The 22,998-nt window shown below is 40.2% G+C and overlaps 1 protein-coding gene across 1 annotated transcript in view; it reads right to left on the bottom strand.

Moving 5' to 3' along the window:
* Positions 1 to 8,174: 8,174 nt before the first annotated feature.
* The window catches only part of LOC134349215 (septin-8-B-like), an 84,799-nt gene continuing 69,975 nt past the window's right edge, over positions 8,175 to 22,998 (bottom strand). The window contains exons 8-10 of the mRNA XM_063053206.1: positions 19,383 to 19,515; positions 18,266 to 18,456; positions 8,175 to 14,802 (exon numbers count right to left, since the gene is read on the bottom strand). Coding sequence (XP_062909276.1) covers positions 14,799 to 14,802; positions 18,266 to 18,456; positions 19,383 to 19,515 — 328 coding nt within the window. The 3' untranslated portion in view covers positions 8,175 to 14,798. The remainder of the gene's footprint in view (positions 14,803 to 18,265; positions 18,457 to 19,382; positions 19,516 to 22,998) is intronic.

The raw sequence follows: 22,998 nt of genomic DNA, 5'->3' as shown, positions 1-22,998 counted from the left end.
CAGCTCCAATCGTCGTGGTTTCCATGCCATTGGAATCAGTTGGTTGATTTGTGAAGTGCAACATCAAGTACACGTTAAACAAATACACGCAGAGGTGTCTTCGCTCTGTGGGCCACTTCTTCAAGTCTTTTAGCGATCGGGGGAGGGCGACGGGATCAGGCAACGTGATGGCTGGAAGCTCCTAGTCAAGAACCAGCAGGAAAGCGGTGAATACTTGATTCAGTCGCTCAACTTTTGGACAGAAGCAGGAAAGTTGTTTGGCAGCAGTATTCACATCTGAGCAGCCCTATTTAGGATTCACTCTGTTCACCCTGAACTGGGAAGGGGCTAGAAAAAGTGCCCTAAAAATAGTCTGCTTTACCCCATCCTGTCTGGAAAGCCGCGTCCAGAGAGATCACCAACATGCCGTCGAAAAACATCGAGAAGTGAAACTATGAAATTTGGATCCTGGAATATATGAACTCTGATGGATAACCCAAACACAGGCCGACCAGAGAGGAGAACTGCCTTTGTTGCCTGGGAACTCCAAAAATTCAACTTTGACATTGTTACTCTGAGTGAGGCCTGCAGAGCTGGAGCAGGGCAACTACAGGAAGAGCAAGGTCAATACACCTTTTTCTGGAAAGGACTTGATCCGAATAACCGAGGATCCATGGAGTAGGTTTTGCCATCCGAAACAGCTTACTTCAGAAGCTGACAGAGCAACCACTGGGAACCAATGAACGTCTCATGGCTCTGTGAATTCAACTTGTCAAGAACCAACACACTACCTTCATCAGTGCCCATGCTCCAACTCTGGACGCTGAAGATGAAGTAAAGATGAACTTCTACGCCCAACTTGACCACGTCCTTTCCTCTGTTCCCAACAACAAGATCATTCTCTTGGGAGACTTCAATGCCAGAGTCAGGAAAGATCATCGGCTCTCGACTGGAATAATAAGCAAGCAAGGAGTTGGCAAGGTCAATGCCAATGTAACACTCCTCCTCACCAAATGTGCTGAACACAACCTGGTGATTACAAACACCCTATTTTGCCAGAAAAACAGGCACAAAGTCTCCTGGCAGCATCCACGCTTCAAACAGTGGCACCTCATCGACTACATCATCGTACGACCTCGGGACCAACAAGACGTACTGATAACAAGAGCTGTTACTGGTGCTGATGAGTGCTGGACAGACCATCAACTCATCTCATCCACCATGAGAATGAAGATTTGGCCCAAAAGGAAACACCAAGATCAGAACACTTAAGAAATTTAATGTTAACATCCTTCAAGACATCAGCCATGTACAGAAGTTCCAACAAAATCTTCAAGAACAACTGTCTCAACAAATTCCACCGTCTGTAGAAGAACATTGGAATCAATCGAAGAACGCTATCATCACATCCTGCAAAGAAATAATTGGGTTCAAGACGATAAAACATCAGGATTGGTTCGATGATAACCACAAACTACTCCAACAACTCAACGACGAAAAGAGAAAAGCTTTCACTACCTTACAAAATGACCAACAATCGGCTACCAAAAGGAAACGCTATCAGGAATGCAAGGCTGAAGTCCAGAAGAGCACCCGAAACCTGAAAAACCAATGGTGGAGGAAGTAAGCTCAGGAAATCCAACAACTAGCAGACGCAGATGACACACGAGGCTTTTTCAACGCAACTAAAGCTATTTTTGGCCCATCCACGCACGGTCAAGCCCCTCTCAAAAGCAAAGATGGTTTAACCATCCTGAAGAGCAATGCTGTCATCAATTCTAGATGGAGGGAGAACTTTGAAGATCTTCTAAATTAACAACATTCCAAAACAGCCCGTTGACGACTCCCTAAGTAAAATACCAATACTTGAAGTCAAGGAAGCCATCAAAATCTTGAAAAACAACAAGGCTGCTGGACTCAATGGAATACCAGCCGAGGTCTACAAAATTGGAGTTAACCCGCTTCATTATCAACTGCGTCAACTTCTCATCAAGATCTGGATAAACGAAGACGTACCAGCAGACTTTAGAGACGTAGCAATCGCTACCATATACAAAAGGAAAGGCGATCGATCCGAATGCGGAAACTATCGTGGAATTTCCCTGTTAGCAACAGCAGGAAAGATCCTCACCCGCATCATGAACAACCAGCTCAAGCCTTTAGCTAAGAAGATCCTTCCAGCGACACAAGCTGGTTTTAGACCATCACGTGGAGCAATCGACATGATCTTCACAATGCGACAACTACGAGAAAAATGTTGTGAACAACTTCAACCTTTGTACGTGGCATTCATCGACCTCACCAAAGCCTTTGACTCAGTATCAAGGGAACTGCTATGGGATGTCCTATCCACCTATGGATGCCCTGAAAAGTACATTCGATTCCTGAGACTCCTCCACAATGGCATGCTTGCCACAGTCATGGTCAGAAACAGTAACTGTGAGTCTTTTCAAGTTAGATCAGGAGTAAAACAGGGATGCGTGACTGCCCCAACTTTGTTCACCATCTTCATTGCGACAATCATCCACATTATCAACGATGATCTACCCCCAAGAATCGAAATTGTCTACAGAACAGATGGCAGACTTTTCAATCTTGCCTGTCTCAAATCCAAAACGAAGACATTCACAAGTTCCCTCATCGAGGTCCAATATGCAGATGACAATAGTGTTGCAGCTCTTTCAGAAAACCACCTACAACAGATTCTGACTGCCTTCAACCGTGCATACACGAAACTTGGACTTGCCATCAATTCCAAGAAGACTCAGATCATCTATCAACATCATCTACCAATTGAGACAAATTGGATAGAACCATCAATTCAACTTGGCGAAACAACCCTGGAAAACGTGGACCACTTTCTGTATCTTGGAAGTCACCTCTCCTCCAATGTCAACCTTAATGATGAGATCCAACATTGTTTTAAATGCGCTGGAACAGCTTTTGGACGTCTCCAAACAAGAGTCTTTCATGATTGTGACATCTGAACAGACACCAAAATGTTAGTGTACAAAGCAGTGGTAATCCCAACACTCCTGTATGCATCAGAAACCTGGACAACATACCGACGACGTCTGAAGGCACTTGAAAAGTTCCATCAACGCTGTCTTCGAAACATCTTAAATATCAGCTGGGAAGATAGAAGAACCAACGTCAGTGTGCTAAATGAAGCAAAAACAACAAGCATTGAAGCCTACGTCATCAAGAACCAACTAAGATGGAGCGGTCGTGTTGTTTGGATGAAAGACAAATGTTTATTGAAACAAATCTTCTACTCCCAGCTTAAAGAAGGCAAACCTAAAAGAGGCGGACAACAGAAGAGATTCAAAGCCAATATGAAGAAATGTAACATCACCATCAATAATTGGGAAACCAATGCCAAGGTCAGAAAACTCTGGCAAACTATCATTCGAGAAGGAACAGCAACTTTCGAAGCCAACAGATGTGCAGAATTAGAAGAAAACACAAGAAAACGGAAAGAGAGGCAGCAATAACCAAAGCCCGATCTGCCATCTGGAACTACCTGTCCTGAATGCGGAAGAACTTTCAAAGCCAAGATTGGACTCATAAGCCACTTGAGAGCCCATAAATAGATCAACAGAATGAAGACCATCATCCTCAACCTCGAGGGATAGCCACAACGACGATTGCCCCTAACTATTCTAATACGGAGTGTCCTCAGTTTGCTGAGGAATGTGGGAATATCATCTGAAGATCTAATAAGATAAATACTAGTCATTAAGACTGAATATAGCCTAGACTGAACTGCAATATCCGAAGAGTCTTCCACCCCACTCCTACTCTTGCCTAGTTTGCGTTTCTTGTACCATTATAACATGGCCTAATGTAAGCTTGAGGACAGCATCTTTGATTCTGTTTGGGTATCTCAGTATCAAATTCCCACCATTGCAGGTAAGCCTCACTGCTGCACGTCATCCATGACAGTAAATCAGCTTCTCTCTCTCCATCAACCTGCTCTTTTGAACACTTCTTGCATGGAACGCTGTGGCAATAAAGCAGCATCCATCTTCAAGGACCCCCCCCCCCCCCCCCACATTTCAGGGCAAACTCTTTTCTCACTGCTGCCATCAGGAGGAAGGTACAGCAGCCTCAGTACTCACACCACCAGGTTCAGCAACAGTTATTACCCCTCAACCATCAGACTCTGGAACCAAAGGGGATAACTTCACTCACCCCATTACTGAACTGTTCCCATAACCTATGGGAACTTTCAAGGACTTTTCATCTCATATTCTTGGTATTTATTGCTTATTTATTAATTTATTCTCTTTTTGTCTTTTGCATATTGGGTGCCGTCTTTCATTGATTCTAATGTGTTTCTTTGTATTCACTGTGAATGCCCACGACAAAATGAATCTCAGGGTACTATGTGGAGACATATGCACTTTGATAAATTTAATTTTACTTCTCCGCTTGCCCTGTATTTCATAACTTTTACATTCCTTTGTGTTCTCACTCCATTGTCATTAGCAACCCATCTGTGTTCGTTCCATCACAGCCGCAGTAGTGGCTCTCCACCCTGTTAACCATATTCCCTTTATCCTATCCAGCTCGCCCACCTGATGCCAATCTGAGTTTTCTCTCTCAGTTCTGACAAAGGGTTTTCCACCCAAAAATATTATCTGCATTTTTGTTTTTAACAACTGCTTCTTGATTGGTTGAATGCTTTGAGCATTTTGTTTTCATTTCATATTTCTAGTATCCATGCATTTTTGATTTTCACAAGGTAGAAATGTTGTTCCGAGATCAATAAAGGTTTGTTTCACTCATTTCTCCCTCATACTTCCAACACACATTATTAAAAATGACTACTTATAAGTTGGTCTTGCTATTCAAATTTTTATTGTTATTGTTTTGGTGATGTTTTCTCCGTAACACAACAGAATGCTGGAGGAACTCAGCAGGCCAGGCAGAATCTATGGAAAAAAGTACAGTTGCCCAAAACCTCCTTTTCCTCCAGCATCTGCAGATTTTCTCTGATTTATGATGTTTTTCCCTCATGAATTGCATAACTAGATTAAAACATTTATAACATTTTGAACATGCATCGTATACTTACTTTCCCACATCATTCGAAAAGCCCTAGGAGTGGGTTCCTCCTATTTTTCCCTCATGTCAGAATTTCATCCAGTTAGCATCAGAAATATTTTATTAAAACTTCACTCATTGTTCAGTTAGAGATCTGCCTGTCATTCTTTGGTCCCAGTGGTACCCTGGATAAATCCCATTGAATTAAACCCTCTTCTGACTTGGAAGTGCTACTTTGGAGTGTTCCTTACTCTTAAAGATAAAAGTGACCATCTATTTGCTTTTGGCTTAAGTATCAAATTGACCCCTATGACTCCCAGAATTGGATCCAGTAATACTTCCTTCCTTATTGAATTGAGAACACACAGAACAGGGGAACATGGTCCTGAAATCCCTCCTCTGTCCTTCCCTTTACCCTCACGTTGTCCCCATTGTGTGGCTTGTAATTCCCAGGCTATTTCCCATTCTGTCATTCACACTCTCTTGTTCAGAGAAGCGTGCCCATCAGTTTTCTGTATCATTCCGCTAGTCTGCCCAGGTTGCTTCAGTCTGAGGCAATAGTAAAGGAATGTTGCTTCATTGTGATTCAAAAGGAAATTATGAATCAACTAATACTTAGAATGGAAATTGAGAATTAAATCTAGTGTAGTACTAAACAAAAAATGTTAAAAGTCACGTTGGAATGGTAAGGTGCTCTGTTTCATGAATGTGTATGTCATAAACGGGATCTTCTGTGCCTCTTCAGCCTGTTTGGTTAGAAGCTGTAAGAGCTTTGGTTCGAGCCTTTAAGGGAACCCCACCAGCTTGACAAACAAGGCTCTGGTTTGCACAGGCTGGTACAGCTTCACCAGCTCTTCAAAAATACAATCAGAGCTGGAAGTATTCTTTTTCTCCCTCTGTCCCTCTGACTCACAGGTGAAGTGTCGCCTCACCTGGAAGGACTGTCTGGGGCCCTGAATGGTAGTGAGGGAGGAAGTGTAAAGGCATGTGTAGCACTTGTTCCGCTTACAAGGATAAGTGCCGGGAGGGAGATTGGTGGGGAGGGATGGGGGGACGGACGAATGGACAAGGGAGACATGTAGTGAGCGATCCCTGCAGAAAGCAGAGGGGGGTGGAGGGAAAGATGTGCTTAGTGGTGGGATCCCATTGGAGATGGCAGAAGTTACGGAGAATTATATGTTGGACCCGGAGGCTGGTGGGGTGGTAGGTGAGGACAAGGGGAACCCTATTCCTAGTGAGGTGAGAGCAGATGTGCGTGAAATGGGAGAGATGCGTTTAAGAGCAGAGTTGATGGTGAAGGAAGGGAAGCCCCTTTCTTTAAAAAAGGAGGACATCTCCTTCGTCCTGGAATGAAAAGCCTCATCCTGAGAGCAGATGCGGTGGAGACGGAGGAATTGCAAGAAGGGAATGGCATTTTTGCAAGAGACAGGGTGAGAAGGGGAATAGTCCAGGTAGCTGTGAGAGTCTGTAGGCTTATAGTATATATATATTTTCTCCCTCTGTCCCTCTCACTGTTCTCCTTGCCCATCCAGCACATATCAAAGTTGCTGGTGAATGCAGCAGGCCAGGCAGCATCTCTAGACGCTTCATCAGGACTAGGGGGTCTTGGCCTGAAACGTCGACTGTACCTCTTCCTAGAGATGCTGCCTGGCCTGCTGCGTTCACCAGCAACTTTGATGTGTGCTGCCTGTACTGATTTTGTTTTGGTGATGTATGCATTTGAAAGGGGTAGAGAGGATGACAGTGGAAGGTTACTTGAGTAACTGGAAGCCTGTGACCAGTTGTCACTGCTGTTTAGCAATCTGGATGTGAACATAGGAGGTATGATTTGCAAGTTTGTAGCCCACAAGAAAATTGGAGATAGTAATCACTTGGTAAAATGAGCAGGGGTTTGACAGCTGGGAATTTAATATTGACAAGTGAGGGCTGTTGTACTTTCAGAGAATAAATAAAGCAGTACATACTGTACATAATAAATAGTGAGTTCTCGGGAGCATTGAGGTACGGAGGGACAAATGCACAAGAATGTTACTGGGATTTGACGACCAGAGTTATGGGGAAGAGTTGAATAGGTTAGAACAAAATTATGAGGGGTATATATAGGCTTAATGCAAACTGTTTTTTACCCCACTGTGTGGAAACTAGAACTATAGGTCATAAGTGAAGGTGAAAGGGTGTAATTTAAAGGGAACCCGACAGAGAATTTCTTCACTCAGAGCGTTATGCAAGAGTATTATGAAGAAGTGGTGGATGGGGGTTTGATTTCAACATTTAAAATAAATTTGGGAAGCGAGGGGTATGGAGGGCTTTGGTCCAAGTGCAGGCCAATGGGATTAGACATAACAGCAGTTTAGCATGGACTAAATGGGCCAAACGGCCTGTTTCTGTGCCGTAGTTCTCTATGAATCTGTTACTAAAGGTACACAAATGCAGAATCTCTGAAGATGATCCACTTGCACTTCTCCAATGACTCCTTATGTCAGCACAACACAAATTCATCCCCTCCAATCTGAAAAGTGGGAAATAATACCCATACGATGAGTCCGATGTTTGAAAATTATTAGGAGATAGAGAGAGGGTGCGTGAGAGCGAGTGGGAGAGATAGAGATACAGAAACAGAGACTACAACTAAGAAAATGAAAATATACCCTTTACTACTATAAAAATGGATCATCCACGTACAACAGCAAATACTTGGCAAGAATATATACGAACACACACACCAGTATCCATAGTGTTATCCCATGGTCAGTCGATGCTTATAACTAAAGTGGAGATTTTGGCACCATTGAAGCCAATAGTAAACATCTGGAAGTACACTGTGCTATTTGACTTGAACAGAGCTTGATGGAAAATGTTAACACAGCACTTTGCAGGTAAACTGTGTATCCAAAATTGTAGAAACAGGAAACTTATGTACCACACCATTTTTATTACTCTGGGAAAAAGGGAATAAGAGAGAGGCATACAATTTGGCCAATGCCATAAAGGTGTTTGGGATTGTACTAATGATTCCCTCTTTGCCAGTTTCCAATGTAACTACTGAATAAGACAGGTACTTGATTCAAACCTTAACGTAGTTCTCCTCTTCTTCATTTTACTCTTTCCAGGGTGGGCGTCAAACATGTTATGGAGACAAGTAAACTAAATCTCAAAAATCAAATGGTTTATTAACATTTAATGATAAAGTCATATGAAACAAATAATGAAAATTAAAAAGCACAGTTAAAAACAATATATATCGGCATAGGAATAACCATTTTGATTTTGCACATCAGTTTTGAACTATCATAAAATCAAAGATGGACACAATGCTTCAGCGTAACTAACCAAAATGCTAAAATACAATTGAAAGCAACAAATCGATGATAGGTGTCAGTGCAGTACTGACACAAAATGCTTGAACAATAAAAAGGATTGTTCAAGTATACAAATATTCCACAAAGCACAAGATCTAAGCAAACTGACAAGTTCACAGAATTACAGAGGCAGAAATAATAAAAAAATACAAAATGCACAGAAGGTAAAAAGGATGGAAAAAGTACAATGAACTGGCATGACATGGAGCGATACAGTTTCAGGTAACAATATCAGCATTTGTGTCATATGCAAAGTGTTTAGAACAATTCAATGCATGACTATAGTCTACATAAATATATTTTATAAATATTTATGATTTTAAGCAAGCACTAAAAAAAATTGTTGTTCTACAACTTTACTACAAGTTTGACCCAATAAGGAGAAATTCCATCTTAAAATAAAACTGATTTTTTCTAAAAAGAAATATTTTTGCCTCCAGATATAATACATAATGTGCACTTCTATAACTAATGACAAAGCTACAATGCCCTTTTTCTCAAAGTATTATATTGTTTACAGATCATTCAGACTCCAATACTCTATAAACTGAGAAGGTATATGGGAAAGTTATTTCCCACGTCAAAGCTAAGAACAAAAAGATATAAAATATTTGGTTTAGCTTGAAAGTTAAAAAGCCATAACAGCACTGTAAATCACTGACAAATTTAAGGTATTACAAGCTAAATAACTATCAATTATTTTCCTCTCACCCAACCCCCAGTCTCCCTTTGAATCTGCTGATATTTTTCGCTCTCTCTCTATTCCACCTGCTCTACCGAAAGCACTAAATGCAAACTAAACCCTTTATGTTGTATATTTAAAAAAAAACAAGTGATATTCCTTACATACAAGGCAGGACATCTTGTTGATTATTAGGAAAACAATATCAAATGTGCAAGTAAAGGCTAGCATGCCTTCCTGTGAAGAAGTACCCAATGCTACATCTGCAATACCACTGCATGGGTGAGAAATTTAAGTTATTTTTGCCCCTGAGGCCAGCCCCATTGAGAGCAATTCTACTGTTACCTTGTGGAAGGAGGGTCTAATAAAAATTGAAGTATTAAGCAAAAGTGCCCAAATGGATGACTGAAAGGAGCAAGGGGAGTATATATTTACAGCAGCAAGATGTCATAACTTGCACATTCCTGAGTTTATAAAGTCAAGTAAATGAGCTACACCCATATCCCCATCAGTACCATTCTACAATTAACTGTGAGGAGGTACAGGAGCTACCATGGGTAACTCAGTGACTTTCTCTTCAGAACCTGCAGGTGTAACTGACCTTCAACCTCCTTACAGCTTTGTTAAGGGGTCAGTATGAGGAGAACTTAAAATGGGGCTTCTTCCTCCCACCACAGGATGAAGGATCAGCTTAATCTACCTCCGTGTGTTTATTTTAAATCAGAAAATCTTAGCGAATTTAAATATCTAGCGATCTATAAATTCAATCATGTTCAGTAATTCACCATGGCACATCAGAAAAATACTACCCCCCCCACCCGAATTGGAACTTTGCAACTTTTTAATTGAACTATTCGCTTCCAGTTGGGATTCAATCTAGAACATTATTTTGGTACCATCATGAGGATCATCATAACATCATTCAATTATCCCAGGAGCACCTGAGGATAAGAACGTCCAAGCCAAACACACTTTTGCATTGTTACTCTGGGCTGGGAGTCCCGTGAAAATTCCAACAATCATCTCCTCTCCATCAAATCAAACCTGGTCCATAATTTCCCTATTATGGGTTTGGTTCTCCAGGATTAACAATCTATTCGTTCCCTGCATCTCTTTCTCTCAAGGTGCCAATCACAACCATTGAATCACCACCACCCTACGGCTCTGCTTTCTTGTCCAGTCAGGGCATTGTCCACCTGAACCTCAGCTCACGCACTTGCCTGAATGCTGGCATACACCCTGTGTGTTTTCCACATGAGGAAAACCATGCAACAAATGTCCCATTGCACTGCATCCCTGATAAATGCACTTGTTAAGAGTACCATGAACTGGTCCTATGTCCCATCTGTCAGGATACACAATTAGAGTTATTGGCTAAAACGTTTAGGTAGGGAAGAGAAAACAATAGATTACAACCAACAAATAACCGTAGAGCTTTTTTGCCTCACCAGTGAGAAAATAACACTGGTGATTTGTTGAGGAAAATACCACTGTAACTCAAGTACTGGAAGGGATTTTGTTTTCTGTAAAAGTCCTTGTAATAAAAAACACCTAAAGTGACGATTTTCAAGAAATGTGCAAAGACTTTATAAAATGAACTAGAAATTCCACAAAATCTTAGGATGGTGTGAAGATAGGTGCAAGACAGGTAGTGCTGAGGAAGCAAGGAGGCTGTAGAAGAACTTAGGCAGATTAGGAGAATGGGCAAAGGAGTGGCAGATGGAATACAGTGTTGGGAAATACATGATCATGCATTTTCATAGAAGGAACAAATGTGACTATTCTATAAATGGGGAAAATATTCACAAATCCAAGATGCACAGGTTCTTGTGCAAGATTCCCTAAGGGTTAACTTGTAGGTTAATTCAGTGGCGTGGAAGGCAAATGCAATGTTATCATTCATTTTGAGAGGACTAGAATATACAAGGATGTAATGCTGAGGCTTTATAAGGCACTGGTGAGGCCTCACTTGGAGTTATGTGAGAAGTTCTGTTCTCCTTATCTAAGAAAGGGTGTGCTGGACAGGGTTCAAAGGAGGTTCACAAAAATGTTTTCAGGATTGAAAGGGTTATCATATGAAGAACGTTTGATGGCTCTGAGCCTGTACTTGCTGGAAGTCAGAAGAATGGGGGTGGGGGGGATCTCATTAAAACCTATTGAATATTGAAAGGTGTAGATAAAGTGGGCGTGGAGAAGTTTAAGACCAGAAGGCATAACCTCAGAACAGAGGGATGTCATTTAGAACAGAGATGAAGAGGAATTTCTTTAGCCACGGGCAGTGAATCTGTGCAATTCGTTGACACAATTGGCCGTGGAGGCCAAGTCACTGGGTGGACTTAAGGCGGAAGTTGATAGATTCTTGATGTTAGGGTGTGAAAACAGGAGAATGTAGTTCAGACAGAAAGGGATCAGCCATGATCAAATGGCAGAGCAGACTCAATGGGCTGAATGGCTCAATCCTGTTCCTATAACTCATGGTCAAAAATACTGGTCTGCACAAATCGACTCATTTCCACACAGTCCCTGGAAGTATCAGGAAATTCTGGGCACTCACATGGGCACCTATGTCCTGAACTTCCCAACAGACACACAGTGAAGTTTACTGCGTCAACTCTACTGGGAAATATGTTTGATGAATCTTCATCAGGGCTAGATCTGGTACAGGAAAAGTAACTCCATTAACTACAACTGGAACAGCTATAAGAGAATGAAGTATAAAGACAATTTGGATTATATTTAATTGAGTATAATTATATTTATTGTTTTAAATTGTCAAGTGGGACCATCTTGGATGGGCATGTTGTTTGGCATGGTCCAGTTGAGCTGGAGGGCCTACTTCCATATTGTATGATTCATTGGATGCTCCTACCATGGGCAAATGGGATTAACATAGACGGGCAAAAAGCTTGGCATAGATGTTCTGTGCTGCTGAGTCCTTCTTTGTTTTAAAACTCCAGATTCAAACTGAAATAGTATCATAATTAATACGCAAAAATATGCCTCTCCATTTCAAGGAAATTCAAAAAGATTCAGTGATCTTAGGCTTTGCAACAGCTTGATACAAATGCTAAACAAGTAGGCTATCAACATTTGTCAGCATATCTAACACTACCACATGAAGGGAGGATTAGGGAAGTTTCAAGGAAGTCTTCTACAGAGGGATATCTACAAGCTAAGATGTGAATGGCAATCAGCCAAAAATCCTAGGTCATTATTTGAAAGATGCTCATGAAAATTTGTGTGATAATTTCAAATGAATCTTTCCAATCCTGATATGTTTGCAGCACAAGGAAATATTATTACTAGTTACATAATTGCCCTCTATTCATTAATACAAACAAGTTCTACAAATTTCACTCTTCAGAGGAAAAATACTAACTGTGAACCAAACATATAAAACTGTAAATCCTTCATACAAATATGTAGCTAACCTGTTAAAGTTGAAAAAGCTATGTTGAATAAAGCTGAATATTTCTTAAAGAGAATATTCATTTTTGTTTACTAAATTATTCCATTCCTTTTTATCTAATGCTGTTTATAAACAATTCCTTTTATTTTTCTTAATAAACAGGAGGAAACAATAGTTTGCTATGAGCTAGGAAAATATACCAGTTCAATTTGCTAAAATAATGTAATGGAGATAAATAAACTCACTGGCCATTTTATTAGGTATACCTGTTTATTAATGCAAATATTTAGTCAGCCAATCACGTGGAAGTAACTCTATGCATAAAAGCATGCAGACATGGTTCGATTGTTGTTCAAACAAAACATCAGAATGGGAAAGAAATGTGATCTAAGTGACTTTGACCGTGGTACAATTGTTGGTGCCAAACGGGGAGGTTTGAGTAACTCAGAAACTGCTGATCTCCTGGGATTTTCACGCACAACAGCCTCTAGAGTTTACAGAGAATGGCCAAACTGGTTCAAGCCAACAGTAACTCAAATAAACATGCATTACAACTGTGGTGTGCAGAAGGTCATCTCTGAATGCACAACACATCAAATCCTGAAGTGGAAGGGCTACAGCAGAACAAGACCACACCGGGTTCCACTCCTTTACCTAATAAAGTGGCCATTGAGTGTACGTTCTCTTGCATAGTACCGTTCTTGGCTCTGGATATCTCAAAACAGGCAAAGATACCCGAAATTTAATTCTTTACCGCAATGCAGTAAACACAGTAGAAAACTTGGACACAGAGGTTCTCATGGAAAAAATATGATGCTGCAAGAACCAGAGAATCTGCTTTTCAGAATTTATATTGAGGGATAAATTTTGGCCTGGAGATGAGAAGTCTAACACAAATTTGAAGAACACGGTAACTTCCTTGTTCTTCTTCAAAATTGTGTCACCTAGTTAACAAATTTCACATCACATGCCAGTGATAATAAACCTGATTCTGATTCTGACTTCTTATCCAAATGACAGCAATTCAGTGAAGCACTTTCAGTGCAAAACATCAGCTAAGAATTTTGGGTACATTTCTCAGGAATATGACCTGAAACTTAAAATCTTCTGAATTAGGCAACAGTGTTACCAAAAACCATCAATCACAAAGAGATTGAATGACAATGGTATAAGAATTATGTTCAACAACTCCATCACCCAGTGAGCTAATGTACCGTTAAACTGAAATACATGATGCATCCAACACAAAGCCTTTAACCAAACTACTTAGCAGCAAATTTCTTTCAATTTTTGTTTCCCAGATTTCAAATGCACAACTATTCTTCACTACACTGATCTGACCACTTAATCCTTCTGCAAAGCAGGTGCAAAACACAAGGACTTGCTCAAGTGAATGTTATGTCAAAATGATGAGGCCAGCACCTCTTCCATAGGTTGATGCATAAAAAAGCACTAAACATTAAAAAATGCATCTATGACATCTCAACTTGACACTTCCTGTGGAAACAACAAACATATTGCTTTTGATTTGCTTCACCCAAATATGGGCAAACCTCAGCATCATAACAGATCAGCTCAGCTGATGGTCCATTTATATACTTCAACTTGAATAATACCCAACAATGCCTGCTTAGTCTTTTGCAAAAGAGAGATAAAAATTAACTGTTCTACCTCAATACCCCACCTCAGAAGGCAAAGCCATGATGTTATTGCTCAACACAGAATTTAGGTAACATTGGCACAGAATTGCACATTTCAGCATTCCCCAAGCGCCAACTTTAAGATTTTAAAACATCCTTCATTTATAAAATATAAATTTATAAATAGATTAAGAATAAAGTTTAACTTGATTTCCATCTTGTGTATATTCTTCAATGTAGCATTAACACCATAAGCTGTTAAAAAAAATCATGGTTCTTGCATATATATATTTCATAAATTGTTAAGTATCATTTTGTATAATTATTTTTAAACTATTGTAGAAATGTTTACAAAAATAGTATAAATATATATAAAGTCCATTTTAAAAGGGCCATTTGAAGAAAAATGAGAAATTCAGTGAAGTTCTCAACATAAAGATAATGTCAAACTAAATGATACGGGCAAGCATAATTCACATGATGGCCTTCCGAATGGAGCATTTCATAGGTCCTGATGATGACTTCGTCTGTCCAGGTTTTGACTTGAAACATTTGTGGTCCATGTTGCAGCAAAGTAGAGGCAGGAAGGTGAGGAGGCAAGAGACTCTTTATGTGATAATTATGTTATTAACATCACAAGAAATAATCCCATATGAATAGGTTTAAATGTGCATGAGGCTTTAACTGAAAGAGAAAAAAAACACAAATGAGAACTGAAAGAATGAAGCAAATCATAAATGGTCATGTTGTGTGACATAAAAAATAACATTCCTAAAACCAGATAGTGATGTGAAAGGAAGTGGTGAGAACATTTGAGGAAGTGGAGAACAGGAGGGCCAATAGAAAGCAAAAGGGGAAAGGTGGTGGAAAGAAGTAGTGAGTGTGTTGGGGTTGAGGGTGGTGATGGGGAGGTGGGGGTGGTGAGATGGGAGGGGGAGGAGGGAGGGGGAGGGGGAGGGGAGATGAGAGGGAGGGAGGGGAGGGGGAGATGAGAGGGAGGGGAGGGGGAGATGAGAGGGAGGGGAGGGGGAGAAGGGAGGGAGGGGAGGGGGAGAAGGGAGGGAGAGGAGGGAGAGAAGGGAGGGAGGGGAGGGAGATAAGAGGGAGGGAGGGGAGGAGATAAGAGGGAGGGAGGGGAGGAGATAAGAGGGAGGGAGGGGAGGAGATAAGAGGGAGGGAGGGGAGGAGATAAGAGGGAGGGAGGGGAGGGGAGGGGAGATGGGAGGGAGGGGAGATGGGAGGGGAGATGGGAGGGAGGGGAGGGGTGGGGAGATGGGAGGGAGGGGAGGGGAGATGAGACGGAGGGGAATTGCGGGGAGTGCAAGAATTGAGAAGGTAAAAGTAATGAATTCAAAATATGCAACATGTTCAAATAAATGTTTCCCTTAACAAAATAAAAGCAACCCAAGCACTTGAGTCATCTTTTTGTTGAGAGAGAGAGAGAGAGAGAGAGAGAGAGAGAGAGAGAGAGAGAGAGAGAGAGAGAGAGAATTTAATAGTAGAGGAGTGATCTCTCTAACTTTCTGTAGCACCTTGGTTACAGCAGCAACCTTGCATTACTTTGGATTGAATACCTTCAGCACAGCAAACAATTCTTGTCAGATTAAAGACTGCTGAGGCACTGAACTGAATGCAACAGAAATTTACAAGGAAAGTACCAAAAATGGCAAGTTACCAGACCAAGTTAACTTCTTGAAGGTGACATTAAGCCACTTTCTAGTAGTAAGTAATCACACAGCGTCACTAGACAAGATGTCCCGGGATGCATTCTCACCAACTATGAAGGAACAATCATATACTTCCATATCAAAACCTGCAGAAGAGGTGTTGCTTAATATCTGCGGTCCTGGTACCTTCTGATGCAGACCAGAGAAGCAGGAGGTGCTCACAATGGAAAATGGGTGAATAACTACGGTGCATATTGTAGATGATACTCAGTGCACTGGAGAAACAAGGGAATGTTTAGGATAGTAGATGTGATGCTTTGGGGTGCATAGTATTAAGCTTCTTATTATCACAAAGCATTCCATCAGCAAAATGGAGAATCTTCCATCACACTCCTGATCTGCAAGAGAGTGGAAAGCACTGGGCAAGTCCAAGTATACATGCCGTCTAGCCTTGAATTAACAGGAACAGTTGAAATTGGCTCTGTTTCCTTTCTCTCAAGAAGAGAAAGTGGGGGGGGGGGTGACTTAACAGATGTCTTTAGAAATTATGGGAGGTTTGACAAAATAGATGCATTTTTTTCTGTTTATGGAGAGGGCAAAACTAACTGCCACTGACATGATTGATACTAAGAGAATTCAGAAGTTAAAAAACGTAAGACAACGGAAACCTGAAATGAAGTGAAAAATGCTAGAAATGGAACATTATTTTTTGTAAATATAGTCATTTGAAAACCTTTTTACTTAAAATACATGAAAAGCCCAGGGCATTTAAAGCGTTTAGAACATAGGACATCACAGCACAGAACCCATGAACACCACCTCACTACTTTTCTATTTTTTTAAAATTTTTGTACGACTTATTTAACTTTAATATATACATACTTACTGTAATTCACATTTTTTCTCTATTTTTCACTTTTTTATGTATTGCTGCTGCAAAGGCAAATTTCACAACGTATGCTGGTGATATTAAATTTGATTCTGATTCTAACTCAGTACCGGCCTTTTGGCCCACGATGCTGTGCCGGCTTTTAACCAACTCTAAGATCAATCTAACCCTTCCCTTCTTTATCATCCATGTGCCTATCTACGAGTTACTTAAACGCCTCTAGCACCATCCCGGCAGGGCTTTCCACACATGCAGCACTGTGCAAAGAATTTACCTCTGATATCCCCCTGTACTTTCCTTCAATCACCTTCAAATCACGCCCCCTTGTATTATGGCCTGGGAAAAAGTCTGGCTATCTGTGCTATACTGTTCTATGTTCTGTAAACCCTGCTTTGGAAATCTACTTTAAAAGGTCATGCAGGACAAAGCTATCAGCTACATAGCATGACTCTGAGCCATATTAGTGTAAAAGGATTTAGGTCACTTGAAATTCAAAGCAATGGTTGTTTAAATTTAACACTGCATCAACTCAGAGACCATGGGACAAAGTCACGCAATTGAAATATCCCATTATGCAGGCTCTGCTTGAATAAATAACCTCATGCAGGACTTCTGCCACTATTCATCAGCAAAATAAAGCCTGGATATTTTGAGACGTTAAAAATGCACACATAAAGGGGAAGAGTAGATGGTGCCAGATACGAAAGAAAGGCAGCATTTTATGACAACTGCCATCAACTTTGTGCCCATTAATAAGCCTTGAACTTCTCTTCCTTTATTATACCTAAGGCATACTATAGCTGCATGTTGAGGCTGACTTGAACTAATCTCGCAATCAAAAGAATGTTCTGAATGTTCCGTCTCTACTCTGCTTCACTTGTGCAATAATTACACAAACACACTTAGGGCTACATAGAAGATTGCAACGTAACTTGAGAGTGCTGCAAATTCAGGGAAAAATCTGTAAATTGTAAATAAATAATCCTGTGGGAATTTCACACCATGAAGTTACAGTTTATACCAAACACTTTTCTAATCTTTACAAGTTATGAACGTGGCAAGTAAAGTCTGCAACTGTCCTCACTTTGTTTTCGACAAAGCAGCAAGTTGGATTAATTCATTTGAGCAGCATGCCTCAAAAAGCAACTTTTATCCGCAAGCTGCATTACTGTATCTATAATTATTGTATAATTACTCCAGGACTGTGGTTCCTTTTTCTACACTCCAGCACTCTCAGATTCCATGACCAACTTCATGTACCTCAATGGAGTAATGAAGATTATACACCACCAGCTGATCTCCAGATTTCGCACTGACATTGTCCTGGAAAGTGGTCTGATAGCAAAACAGCAAGTAGTTCAGGGGAAGAATGAGTGTGCCTGTTAGTTCAGTTAGATTTGGAAAAGAGATGTCTGACAGAGAAGAGCTTGCTGTTAGCATAATAATTGATATACATGCCACAGAAGAGGATTAATTATCAGTATAGGACAGCCAGGCTTAAGATTTCGTAATCAATATCCACAGCAGCAACAAGTAGATACTCTAAAGGTAATTTACAATTAGCCAGCGAGAGCTAGTTAATCCAGCTTACTTTTTTCTATCTTTGTCTTTCTTGACTGGTTGTTGTCCTGTGGCCTGGAAACCTTGCCCCTGCAGCGCCTGGGCTGCCATTCTCCGCCGGTTAAATGCGTTCATCTCTTCTTCCAAATCTCGCCGCTTCTCCTCCAGTTTCCTCTTCTCTTCCTGGTGTGTTTTCTTCAATTGATCAAACTGATCGTGAAGCTGTAACACAAAGCCAAGTGGACTGATGCAAACAAAAACCTGATCTCCAATTTATTCCTCAGAGGAAATACGAGACTATACTTATAACAACATTTGTCCAGCCAGTATCAAAGATGCTGTCTGATCCTTCATAACATCAGAATGCAAAATTCTAAATCAATTATCTTCAGTTTACAGATGGGTACTCCGAGATTTCAGTTCAAATGTTTTGATGCTCTTGTCAAGACATCGATTCCCTGATACATTAAGTATTTTTATAAAACAGGTAGGGTAATTCACACAGAATGTTGAATGCTTATTTTTAGATATATATGTTTGCTTTGTTAAATAGTAGAAGAGTGTTGGGGATCCAAAATTCTCATTCCAGAATGTTCTGTACTTACAAATTCAGATCAGAAATCCCTTTACGTGCAGAAGTATTAAAGCAAAGAAAGACGACCTTTTTCTTTTTAACAGAAGAAAATTGTGCTTTAAAAAAAACAAAATATTCCACAAATACTCAGCAGGCTGAGCAGCACCTTGTGGGTAGAGAAAGTTACTTTCTCAGGTCAATGGCCTTTCATTGGAACTGATGCAGGAGCATCGACCTGAAACATTAACTCCACCTTTCTGTTTCTCCCACACAAGTGCTGCCTGACCTACATATTTCGTTTAATTCCAGCATCTACAGCTATTTTTTTTTTTGATTTTCAGTAGTAGTGGAAAAAGTCTGGTGAACATCAGTTAATAATTGTAACCACTGTTCAGAGAAACTAAATGAGTGTAGTATTGAAAAATGAACTCAAAGCACTTTCGGTGACCGATACACACAAGCACCAATTTAGCTCTTGTCACCAATGAGCAGTTTCTATCCCATAGAATTTATGGCTTCTGCAAGACTGTTGATAAAATATGACTAATTTTCACTGCTTTGGAAAATGGCTCACCTCCTTTTCTTTCTCTTTCAGATCTGTCTCAGTTTCTTTAACTCTCATGACAAACATTTGCCTCATTTCCTCTTCCTTTTTCTGCAGTTCACTCATAAATTCATTCCTCTTGGCTTCATACGTTTCCTGTAGGCTAAATGGGATAGTTCCAGTTACAGATAACTTCTCAAATCAGTCTTCAGCAAATTATACAGATCAATTAAAAAATAAACTTAATTGAGAACTAGCTTAATTATGACAGATGCATAATTAAGTAGTCGTTATCGTACCCCATCAGTGCATCTCAAAAACCACCACTAATCACAAATAAAGATAAACATTTCTCTTAATCATTTTAGCTGTTTGCATGATATGCATGAAAACCTCCAGCCAAACAAACTTGCACAGAATGGCAACAGTTACCCCATACAGGAACTGAATTTGGAAGCTGACCCCAGAGAAGAAATGACGACAGATTATGTTCTTCACAACCCTAATTTTCAAAAATCATCAGCCATGATAAAATTTCTAAACACCAGCTTTTCAATATACAGTGGATTCCAGTTAATTGGGCCATCAGTTAATCACGGCTGCCACTTATTTGGGACAACTCTTAAAGAACAAAAACTGAATCAAGAAAATAGCTGGGATTCCCTTTGTTTATTTGGGACACTACGCCATTTAACCGGGACAGGATATTGTCGCCGAACAGTTTCTAACTACTGTAGTTGTGTGCTCGTGTGGCCGATACACCATACCGTGCTTGGAGAAAATAGTTTTTAAACAGCATTCGTTGCTTGTGCTTGTGTTATGTTATCCATTTGAGCCAATGGACGCCAATTCAAAAAGCGGTGATTTTTGATCATTTTGAGTTTTTTTTTACCCTTGTTAAGATGCCATGAAAAGATTTGACACTAGCTGAAAAAAAATTACGCAGTGTGTCTGCCCTGATTTTGTTCATTTAAAATCAATCAAGAAGTCACAGCAGGGTACACTGGATGAATCCTTCCATCAATAATTATAATGAACTAATATACTGTTTTATAGGACTGTAGTAGCATTGGTAGTGATCTGTAATTCATTTAAATATATAATTTAGTCATAGTCATACTTCATTGATCCCAGGGGAAATTGGTTTTCGTTACAGTTGCACCATAAATAATTAAGCAGTAATAAAACCATAAATAATTAAATAGTAATATGTAAATTATGCCAGGAAATAAGTCCAGGACCAACCTATTGGCTCAGGGTGTCTGACCCTCCAAGGGAGGAGTTGTAAAGTTTGATGGCCACAGGCAGGAATGACTTCCTATGACGCTCTGTGTTGCATCTTGGTGGAATGAGTCTCTGGCTGGATGTACTCCTGTGCCCAACCAGTACATTATGGGAGACATTGTCCAAGATGGCATGCAACTTGGACAACAGTCTCTTTTCAGACACCACTGTCAGAGAGTCCAGTTCCATCCCCACAACATCACTGGCCTTACGAATGAGTCTGTTGATTCTGTTGGTGTCTGCTACCCTCAGCCTGCTGCCCCAGCACACAACAGCAAACATGATAGCACTGGCCACCACAGACTTGTAAAACAATTTGATACTCAGTTAAATGGTAATTTGACTTTTTTGAACCTTTTTAACTATTTTCATGAAACTCTAGCTAATTGGGGCAGCCACTTAATTGGGCCAAAATGGAGTGGCCCCGACGTGTCCCAATTAAGTGAAATCCACTGAACTAGAAAATAAATAGTGATAAAAGAATGAGATAATATCCCAGCTTTGTTCAATCTGCTACGCCTCGCGTAATTGAACAAAGATACTACTGGGTTTTTCCAACCAACTGATTTTTTCCAAATTTCCATACCTTTGCAGTATTAAAAGCCAGACAACCAGTTCACCTAAACAGCAGTTCAATGGTTAGCTGCTGAGTTATTTTAACACCTTTGGCAACACTGCTACTGAAAAGTACATCAAGCAGTCCTGGGCAGCTGCCCTGTATTTCTCAAGGGAAACACCCTGCATCCCATCAATGGCATTACCAAGATCACATCCAGAAATATGAACACTGCTACCCCTCAGGCTGAGTTGACGATCAAAGAAGATGATAATGAGAATCGTAAACAGATATAAAAACCAGTATAGCCCATAAATTTCATATCAGATTTGATTTTCTTAATGAATTCCAAAGCTTAGTCCACAGTGTTCAATATTCCAATTTAATATTTCTCTGGAACATGGCATCTTCAGTCATTGTGTGAAACACTTCGTAACTCTGCTTTATTAAATACTTGAACCCAGTCTTACTATAGTGCAGTGCCAATGGATGTATTGGGGGCTGCTGCAATAACTGAAGACCTGAAATCCTTCACGATAATAATAATGAATTTCCAAATCTGAATAGATCCATTATCTTTGCCTTGCTAAAGGAAAAGAAAATCCTGTGCAGGAAGCCAAGTAAAGACAACTTCAAGGATCACTAACCACAACCAGCTGACAATTGGTACCCAGATTTAGGTTTGAGGAACATACACCTTCAAAGTGCCAAATCTGGGATCTCTGCTGTCCTCCGACTCTTTAGGTTTGAGTAGTTTCTTTGTACATTTAAAACCCCTTGCTACTGTTGCCTTTGTATTTAAAAAAACACACTAGGAAAAGCACAAATATGTGATTGGAAAATACTGTTTTACCATTTTCAGTGTTTTTTGATGCAGTAGTGAAGTTGAAGAAGGCAGTGCAGTCAGTGTACTTGAGTTTCAAGTATAGCCTTTTGATAAGATGCTACATAACAGGGTATCAGTCAAGTTAAAAGGTGCTGTGAGATGGATAGGAAGTTGGCTATGTAACAGACCATAGGGGGACATGGTGAATGGTTGTTTATTCGAATTGAAGAGCGAATTGTGGCACTTTTTATGGACTACTACTTGGGCCACTGATACAGATTTTAAAATAAAGCAATGAATTAGGGGTGTCAGCTACAATTTTAAAATTTGGTTCTGTTGTAAACTGTGAAGTGGATAGAGATACATTGGAGCAGGATAAAACAAGATGATACGGGCAGGCACGTGGCAGACAAAGTTCCGCATTGAGATACATGAAGTGATGTATTTTTAAGTGAAGAATGTAGAGAAGTAATATAGAATTATAGGTTGTGTGTGTGTTTTTTTAAAGTGTGGAGCAGCAAAGGGACCTTGGGGGTATTGGAGCACTAGTTATGTAAAATGGCAGGGCAATAGTGAAAGTGTTCAAAGGCACTCACAATTCTTGGTTTTATCAATAAAGAACAGATGATAAAAGTAGGGAATTCATGGTGGATGTTTTTAAAAACACAAGTTGTGCCCCAGCAATACTATGTTCAATGTTGGTTTAATGCGAGTAAGTAGGATCCAATAATTGTCATAATTCAAAATCAAGCAGTCTCAGAAAGTGGATGAGGTTATCAGCTGCTTTTGACTCCACAGATGCTGCTCGACCTGTCAAGTTCTTCCAGCAGCTTATTTTTTCCCTCAGCCTCTGGTATCTCTAAACAGAAAGATGCCGGTCAGAAATCCACTCAAATTCAACAAATGAAAATCAACTACAGTTGTATCATCAGCAAGGATTCAACATTTGGAGTTCAAATGTCATGGTCATTTTTACTGGG

The sequence above is a fragment of the Mobula hypostoma genome, chromosome 7, assembly GCF_963921235.1.
Source record: "Mobula hypostoma chromosome 7, sMobHyp1.1, whole genome shotgun sequence".
NCBI lineage: Eukaryota > Metazoa > Chordata > Chondrichthyes > Myliobatiformes > Myliobatidae > Mobula > Mobula hypostoma.
This window is presented reverse-complemented; position numbering and strand designations above follow the sequence as displayed.